General features: G+C 52.0%; 1 protein-coding gene across 1 annotated transcript; it reads right to left on the bottom strand.

Annotated features, from left to right (window-relative positions):
- Positions 1–6,808: 6,808 nt before the first annotated feature.
- On the bottom strand, positions 6,809–9,315 carry arl4d (ADP-ribosylation factor-like 4D). Its single transcript, XM_080021173.1, has 2 exons — positions 9,186–9,315; positions 6,809–8,413 (listed from the first exon to the last, which is right to left on the bottom strand). The coding sequence occupies exon 2, from the start codon at positions 8,389–8,391 to the stop codon at positions 7,786–7,788; it is 606 nt and encodes a 201-aa protein (XP_079877299.1). The 5' UTR covers positions 8,392–8,413; positions 9,186–9,315; the 3' UTR covers positions 6,809–7,785.
- Positions 9,316–9,528: the final 213 nt, after the last annotated feature.

Raw genomic sequence — 9,528 nt, 5'->3', positions numbered from 1 at the left:
GAAAGGAAGGAAGGAAGGAAGGAAGGCCCCTGTGACAGCTTTATGGTGTTTTGGAAGGAAAAGCTCATAGAGGGAATCCAGACCTCCCTCCCACGTCACCCTTTGAATCCTCAAAAGACCCCCCCCCCCCCCCCCCCCCCCCCCCCCCCACACACACACACACACACACACACACACACACACACACACACACACACACACACACACACACACACCTCCCCTTTATGAGCTGCAATTTCGGTGATGTCGATTTCCTTGAAATCCCTCCTTGATGCGAAACCTCAGTTGATCTCACACACTTGACATCACGTTGTCCCTGGAGAGGGAGGGGGGGGGGACAGAGAGAGGGGGGGAGAGAGGGGGGGAGAGGGGGGAGAGAGAGAGGGGGAGGATCTAAATTGCTTTTCTGATATCCCCCCTCACTAATGTTAAATGTTTTTGCTTATTTTGGCTGTTTATTTGTTATGGCACAATCACAGTGACTGATATCATCAGGTGATAGGTAATATAGGTAATGTCACCTGTTCAGGGGTAGAACGGGAGGGTGGAGTGGATCGCCGTATTTTTGGTGGGCCGCTGTTTTTGTCTATGGTTACTTGATTATTTGAGTATATTCTCTGCACGTTACGATAAGATAAATTGCTTTGATTATTAAAAGTTACAAAACATATATTTTGATCCCTGCAAATTTTTTTCTGATGGCGCGTCAGACAATCAGCAAACAAGGCCCCAGCTCAGACTCTCAGCGACATTTTACTCTGTTCCCAGTCATTAAATATATATATATATTCAAATATACATATAAATATACAGTATAAATATACAGTATTCCCTCCTTTTGGTCAGGTGCGTTTGACCTCTACAGTCGTCTTGATTTTTAAATGATGCGTAGCTTGCGGAGCTGGTTCTGTCGGACAACTCGACGGCGCCGCACGCTTCCACGCCCATATTTGGGCGGCCTATTTATGCAGCCGGCCCCTCCGGCTCCACCCGCCTTGCTGCCTCCGCCTGTTGGGCTCTACTCTTTTGTCCCATGGGGGGGGGATTGGGAGCTCAACCCTCTTGTATCTCCAGCTCACTCACCGCGCTGCTCACTCACATAATTTCAACGTAAGATGTGGCACGGTGGCGCAGTGCATTGTACTGCTGCCTCACAGCAAGAAGGTCCTGGGTTCGATTCCCGCCTGGGGCGCTGTTGGCACCGTGCTCCGGCGGGTTATCTCCCAAATAGGAGCCTTTCTGTGTGGAGTTTGCATGTTCTCCCCATGTTCACATGGGGTTTCCTCCACCTCACGTCAGTAAGGGCCCCCACCAAAAACACGCACCCACCATCGTCTGACCAGCGATGGACACTTATCACCTGGTCCCCGGGCGCGTCCACGTATGCTGCCCACTGCTCCTGGCTGTGCACCCGGAGGAAGGACAAGCCAGGATGGGTCAAAAGCAGAGGAGCCATTTCACCGGCCACCATCAAGCATGTGCATGTGTCGTGTGACGATTAAAGACTGTTTCTTCTTCTAAATATCAGAGTTCTCTGTGGGAAACCCTGTCGAGATCTTTTGGCCTCAATTTTATTTGTGCCCCACGCGAGTTGCTTTGTTTTAATGTTCGAATCATAAATCTATGATTCACTTCTACTAGTTTTTCGAAACCGTCGAGGTTCTTTGTTCTTTGTTCTTTGTTCACCAGCACCGCCTCAGCGGAGGCTACCTCAGCGGGGGGGGGGGGGGGGGGGGGGTTGTTTTGTTTTTTTTAACGGCGCTGCGGCGCACTTGGTGAAACAAGCGCACGGGGTCAGACCCCGGGAAGCCGCCCCGGGCCGAAGGGGGCGAGGGAACCGACGGCGCCGAGGAGAACGGGGGGGGGATTCGAGAGCAGCAAAGTGCTCCGCAGTGCCTGCGACACCTGTCTGACGTTGACAGACAGGTGACACGTACCCCCCAATGAATCATCCCCCAGGCCTCTCTCTCTCTCTCTCTCTCTCTCCCTCTCTCTCTCTCTCCCTCTCCCTCTTTCTCTCTCCCTCTCCCTCTCCCTCTCTCTCTCTCCCTCTCCCTCTCCCTCTCCCTCTCTCGCCCAGGACGTCAGCTGCCATCCACCATCCACAACCAGAGAACACATCCGACAGAAGAAAGAGACTCAGAGAGGCGGGTGAGAAAGACGATTACAGATGAAAAAGAGTATTCGTCAAAGAGGAATTGAATCTGAGGGACGGAGAGCGAGAGAGAGGGAGCGATAGGGAGAGAGAGAGAGAGAGAGAGAGGGAGAGGGGGAGAGAGAGAGAGAGAGAGAGGGAGAGGGAGCGAGAGAGAGGGAGAGAGCAGGGAGGAAGAGGAGAGGCGATGTGCTCCGAGCCGCCCCGGGCCTCCTCTCCGTTCCCTCATTAGAGGGACGGCGGCCGCGGTCTAACAAGCCGGTCCAGTGTGGAATCCAGGCTCCTGCTCCGGGGTGTTTCTCCCCGGCTCGCTCGCTCGCCCGGCGCGCGGCGAAAGGATGGTGGGGATTCCACTTAACATGAATGAACAATGGGAGCTCGCCTTTGTGTTGCAAGATCAAAATTGCGAGGCCGCTCTGACGCATCGGAAACCCATCGGCCAGAACGGAACTCCGTGTGCAAGCTCACGTTTCGCACCGAAAGTGACAGTTTTCTTTTTTTCCTGCCTTGGACTTTTTAATGAGTCCTCCGCGATTCTTTTTCCGTTTGAGGGTCAAAGATCGACTCTCTTCCAGACTCCTGAGTCGCTTGAAAGAAGTGTTCGCCGCGAACGAATCGTTTGCGACTCTTGCGTCACTGACCCAGCGACGCGGTCAACCGGATGGAGGTTTTCCTGCCGTGACAGAAAAACAGCTGGAAAACTCTGCGGTGCAACTCTGCTTTTGACAATCCGCCCGACCTTCCCGAGTTTCAGTAATGCCGTTGCTCTCTCTCTCCCGTATTATTTACGGGCGCTGACGGACACCTCGGCGCGTCTCTGCCGGAGCGAAGCCCGGCCCCGTGGTGATGCTAATGTATTCAGAGAGCCAGCTGCTCTGGCAGGATGGTGCCAGGAAAGGCGTCCGGGAACGCTCGTAATGAGCTCACCGCGGTGAATAATGTGGACCTGGGCGGCCATGCAGGTCAGGGGTGTGTGTGTGTGTGTGTGTGTGTGTGTGTGTCCTAGTTGTCGTTTCATCCAAGGCAACTGGGGCGGCAACACACACACACACCCACACGCACGCACGCACGCACATCACTTCAACCGCGTAGGAAATACAGATCGTCCGTCTGCAGCGGGCGGGGCCGGCCTGCGGTGGCGCCACCCGGAAATCTCTCGTAGGGAGTGGTCGGACGGGGCCGCGGAAAATCTCGGGGTGACCCTCCTCCGTAGGCGCCTGCGACCCCTCAGCACTCGCTCTCCCGCCGAGTTGACTTCTGAGACGGAGATGGAACAGACAGTGACTGAGAAACGAGCGGGCCTCAGTCCCGTGACAAACTGACCCTACACCCGCGGATCAGCTGTCATCGCTGATCGACCGGCGTTTGTCCCGTCTTCCTGCTTCGATGAACTTGACCAGCTTCCTGTCAGGCCACCGGGAAAATGATGAAAAACATCGAAAGTAAAAACACACTCGCTCTGGCTTATGCGTCGAGGCGGCCCTGCGACACAGAAAGTCACCCTGATCGTGTGCCCCCCGCCCCGCCAAGCCCCGCCCAGTCCGGCCCCGACCCGCCCCGCCCCGCCCCGCCCCTAGCGGCTGTGGTCCCGAACAATCGCGCGGAGTGCTGACGCCTGCGGCCGGCCCTGGTCACAGTCGGAAACGCTTCCAAGGTTTTGAATCGCGCGCGTATGTCGACGCGGCTCCGTCGCTTTTTCCTCCGGTCCGAGTCAACTCCGCTACAGCGACGGGACCAGAGGTCTCCGCGGGTCCAACCCCCGAAACTTACCCGACTGCTGCCTGACCGAGGCCTGACCGGGGACGCATGCGGGCTTGGGGTCTATCGGTGTCGTTTTTTGGGAGGCGCTATCCGCCCTGACCCCCCCCAGGGGAACGTACGGACGGGCTGCTGTGGCACATTACTAGGCCACGTGGCCCCGTCTTTACTCGCCTCGTCTTTACTTACTGAATGCGCAAAATTGCGACTGGCTGAGGCGGCAACGGGCGCAGCCACGGGGGGGAAGGTGCCTCTTTTTATTGGAGGGCATCAAGTCAGCCTTTTTTTTCCCGCGTGTTGCTGAGCGATCCCGTTCAACGGCCCAGCCCGCGTCACCGGTTCGCCCGTCCGGTTCAGTCATTAGACTCCGAGTTGTTTCTCGGCCGTCGAAGGAGCCCTCCGCGACATTTTAGCGCCCGGCGTTGAACTTCAAAGACCCCCCGGGGGGGAAAAACAAAAAGAAGAGGGAAAGAACGCGCGACACGACAGCCGTTCTCTCGGCCGGGGAGAGCCTTTCAAGCGGGACGGCCGCTCCCAAACGGCTTTTGTCATGGAATGTAAACACGGCGCGCACAGAGGGGGCATTGTTTTGTTTTTTTTCCAGAGCTTTCGGGTCATCAACCGTCCGCGGCAAGAAAAATAGACTTTCTTGTCGCTAGCGGCGGGCGGCAGGCGAGAGGGCGGAGGGAAGGTTTCCACTCCGCTCGCATCAAGGTTCCCTCCCCGCGGGGAGACGACTCTCTCAGACGAGTCGGGAGTCTGGAGCCACCTCGACAGAGGAGTGGTTTTGCAGAAGAGCCCACGCGGGGAGTGTTCTACTCGCGAACCGAAGACAGTTAAAGGGGATTAAATACATGTGAAAAAAGGCTGAAGGTGTCAACACACGTCCAGCGTGACCGGTTCACACTTTTGTGTCATCCCTAAATAAATCATTTGACGGAATCGAAAGGTTCTGGCGGGGATTCCATTCCGCCACCCAGAGCCGAAGCGAGTCGGAGAAATCGAACAAATCGTTTTACCGAGTCGCTCGCAAAGAGCCGAATCTCCCAAAAGAGTCGAACCTTTCATCACTACTACGGTGTTTTATCTAAAAATAACAAACAAACAAAAAAAACAACAACTTAACAGTAACAACTTTGTTTTTTTCCCCCCGATGAAACAAATGATTCCTAATTTCTAATGGGTTCACCCTCAGGAAACTCATTCAGGTCTTTGAAAGCGCCGGACGGTCTGATCCTTCCCCTAGTGGCGGTCACGTGAACTGCGCCTGGGTGTCGCATCCAAAAATATCGGGGAAATGGGAGCTGCTGGACATTTCTTTCCATTTCAATGAATTCAAGTTTAAAGTACAAAAAGGATAAATACAAAATTCGCACAATTCACTTCTATAAAAATACATTTGATAGTGAATATGGAGACATCCACCGTTAACAACGTCATTATTTCATATACGTGACTTGTTTACTACGTTTTAAGCCCAATTCCAATAATAGAAATAAATCCGAATTGACGTCACTTCCAGTTTAACCAAAACTTATCGCGTCACGGCTTTTTTTCAACGTGCGGAATCCGACTCTCCATGGACTTCAGCTTTGCTGTCGTCGTTTGTCGCATTGGGTGTAAAGCGCGGCTTGTGACACCCCCACAGGGACAGGACGTCTGAGCTTCATGGTCCATGGACCCCCACACCTCATCACACTCGTTACGCGCCTCCCACAGTGTGTAGTGTGGCACCAACACACACACACACACACACACACACACACACACACACACACACACACACACACACACACACACACACACTTCCCATTCCTTGTGCTGTTTGATCCCACTCATCACTTCTTCTTCTTCTTCTTCCTCCTTCTCTGGGCGGCTCCCGTTAGGGGTCGCCGCAGCGGAGCATCGGCCTCCAACGCCCTCTGTCCTGCGCCCCTTCCTCCCTTACACCGCCCGCCCGCATGTCCTCCCACACCACGTCCATAACCCTTCCCTCTGGCCTTCCTCTCTCCCCTCCGGCCTGGCGGCTCCATCCTCAGCCTCCTTCCGATCTAATTACCATGATAACAGCGGGCGCCGCTGAAGGTGGAAATCAAAGGAGACGCTACGGCGTGGCCTCTGTGGAGGTGGAGGGGGAGGTGGAGGTGGAGGGAATGTGTCTTCGCAAGACTCATTAGCTGGGGGAAAAATAAAGTTGTGTTTCTTTTTTTGGTGAGCGCTAAGTGTCCAGATTTTCAAAAAGGAAGATGCAGACGGTTCTTTGATCTGAGCATCTACTCCAGGAGTGATCTTTGATATTTTGTCAGCCGTGTCAGAACCCAACCCCCATCTTTTTATATACAGTATATATCTACACACACACACACACACACACACACACACACACACACACACACACACACACACACACACACACACACACACAGGTATCAAAGTGAGATCCTATATACCTGGGAAGTGAAGTCCTGGTGTACTTCTAACCCAAAAAATAGTACATTTGGAGACAGGTCCTCACAAGTATTGTAAAACACACACACACACCCTTTATGAGCTGCAATTTCGGTGATGTCGATTTCACACAATCCATTTACTTTAATAATTAATTCCCTAAATCCTCAAAATCAATGAATTACCTATAGATAATCTTTATATTTTTATATATTTAACTATTTGGGTTCTAGCTATTTGTGTCAGCTGTGGCTTTTTTCATTTTACTTAACTTTTATTTAAATATTATTATATTTTGTTTAATATTCACCTATTTTCAGGCTGTTGAGCTTCATTTTAAATGGTTCTGAGCATCGTCCGCTTTGACAAGCAATGAAATAAACTGCACTGGATTCCACGCTCCTGCCTTCATCGCATTTAATCAACTGCGGAGATAACAACGGGCAATTTAACACTGTACAGCGTTTTGATTTATTTACGTCAATGTTACAAAAATGTACAATTTGTATATAAACACTTTTTCTTTTTTTTTTTTAATTCCAAATGACAAAGGAACCTCTGCAGAATGAGGGGGGGGTGCACTTTGGGTTTATTGTCCCATGGCTTTTCAAAATAAATACATTGTTGCTCCAGTGTCCCTGAGCAATGTTTCACATCGCTTCACGCCGCTAAAAGCACTCTCCTCCAACACAAAAACACGGGTGAGATGCACATATATAAAAAATAATAAAAAATTATTTTAAAAAAAGGAGGATTAAGATGAAGCATTTCTGGACCGAAGGAAAAAAATAAAAAAATAAATTACACAACGTGAGGCGCACTTTCTGACCGCGGGGTAGAAATAAGAGGGCTTCCGGTTTTACTCAGACATTTTTTCCCCTCGCTGTAGTGGAAGAAAAATGTTGGGCTCTGGTCCTGCCACTCATACCGAGAAGTATTTTCTGGTAATCGTAAAATACTTCCTCGGAGCGACTGTGCTCGGGTGGAGCAACGACCTTCTCTCAATGATTGAATCGGCCGTAAAAGCTCCTTAAAATCGATACACTTTGAATGCAGAGGCCCCCAGGCGAGTCCATAGGTCAATACTGCATCAATCATGGCGACCCAATCCATCCCTTCTGAGCCCGGGGCAGAAGGGATGGACCCCGGGGTCGAAAGGAATGGGCCCCGGGGCAGCAGAGATGGAGCCCTGGGGCAGAATGGATAAACCCTGGGGCAGAAGGGATAGACCCCCGGGGCAAAAGCAATGGGCCCCAGGGTAGATGCGATGGAACCCCGGGGCAGACGGAATGGACCCCGGGGCAGAAGCAATTTCTTTATTGGCACAGAGTCCTCTTAGAGGCGTCTCAAAGGGTCGTTAAAAAATGCCCTTAAGGTAGAGTCCAGTCCTTCAGAGAGAGAGAGACAGAGCGAGAGAGACAGGTTCATCGCTTCCTGATTTTGCTGCTCTTCATCATCCTCCTCCTCTTCAGGATCATGTCGTGCAGCCTCTCCAGGCCCGGCTGGAGGCCCCGGCCGTCTACGGCGCTGCAGCTCTCCACGTGGTGCAGCGTGGAGGCGCTCAGCTCGTGGACGGCCAGCAGCTTCTCCAGCTCGCCCACCGACAGCGCCGCCTCCAGGTCCTGCTTGTTGGCCAGCACCAGCACGGGCACGCCCTGGTTCTCCGAGGTGCGCGTGATCTTGTGGAGCTCCGCCTTGGCCTCCTCCACACGCTCGGGCTCCGCCGAGTCCACCACGAACACCATGCCGTCCGTCCGCCGCGTGTAGGACTTCCAGAGCGGGCGCAGCTTCTCCTGCCCGCCCACGTCCCACACCTGGAAGGTGGTGGCGCGGGAGCTGCCCACCGGCACCTTGATCTTCTCCGTGTTGAAGCCCTTGGTGGGGATGGTCTCCACAAACTCCTGCAGCTTCAGCCGGTAGAGCAGCGAGGTCTTTCCCGCCGAGTCCAGGCCGATGACCACGATGTGCAGTGACTGGAAGTTGGGCAGGAAGGCGGTGGCGGGGGCGATGTCGGTCAGCTGGTTCCCCATGACGGCTGATGGCTCTCGGGACCTAGTCGGAGGACAAACACGGCGGCGAGTTAGCTCTGGGTGTGGGTGTGTCGCCGCCGTGAGAGTCGAACAGCAGAACCAAACACTCGGTGGGCGTGTTTATACAACACTTGTTACATCTCCATACAGCCTGATGGATGCAAACTACCTTAACTAACACCTTGGCACCTACATGTGGTATTTGAGTGAAGCTTTACAAGCAGCCCTCGGTGGCTAACTTCCCATTTGAGGGCCGGCGCGATGCGTCCGCCCCCGGGTTGCAGGAGCAGGCCGGTTAATTGGCTCTCTGCAGGTTCCTCTGGCTGCCCATTTGCCTACTGGTCTAATCCTCTTAAGGCTGCTCAAGCTGGAGGGCTTTTCGTGGAGCAGATTGATTTCAAGTTGAATGCAATGCATGGATATGTATTCATGAGAACAGTCGGTGGGGATTGCCTCTGCAGCACTAAAGCACTAAAGCGGTTGTTTTTGAGGCGTTGATATCCATCAAACATCTGACAGCATAATACAGCTGATACTGACTAGTGTGTATGTTGCAGACATGACTCAGTATGTCACTAAGATTTAATGAGAAGAAAAAAAAAAGATATATATATATATATATATATTTGTATATGCACTCATAAATATACATATATCATATATCACATATATCAATATGTCATACTGAGTCATGCAAGATGTTTTTGCATTTGGTAGCAATTATGATTTCAAAGAATCAGTAATAAATAACAAATACTCTGGCATAATGTGGAAATAAATCAAAAAGCTCATACCTTCTGGATTCAGGGTTGGAGGAGCAGCGTGGACATCATCCCCTCGCAATATGAGCACGCATAATGGAATGATGTTGTTCTTTTTTCTTTCATTCCCCCCAACAAACTGTCAGCCCGTTGGTCAACTCCCTCTGCTCTGCCCGAGCGGAGCGGAGCGCTCGGTGTGAACGCGTCGGATCAGTGACGTCACACCCGCATGGACGGCTCCCTTCCGCCCCCTGTTGGTGATTGATAGGGTCACCAAGGAGATTTTTTTATTATGAATTATTATTATTATAATTATTATTATTATTCCTGTGGGTTGAAGCTGCATTGGTTCAACAACATTTTATTTTAAGTACAG

Source organism: Zeus faber (assembly GCF_960531495.2).
Source record: "Zeus faber genome assembly, chromosome: 20".
NCBI classification, from domain to species: domain Eukaryota; kingdom Metazoa; phylum Chordata; class Actinopteri; order Zeiformes; family Zeidae; genus Zeus; species Zeus faber.
This window is presented reverse-complemented; position numbering and strand designations above follow the sequence as displayed.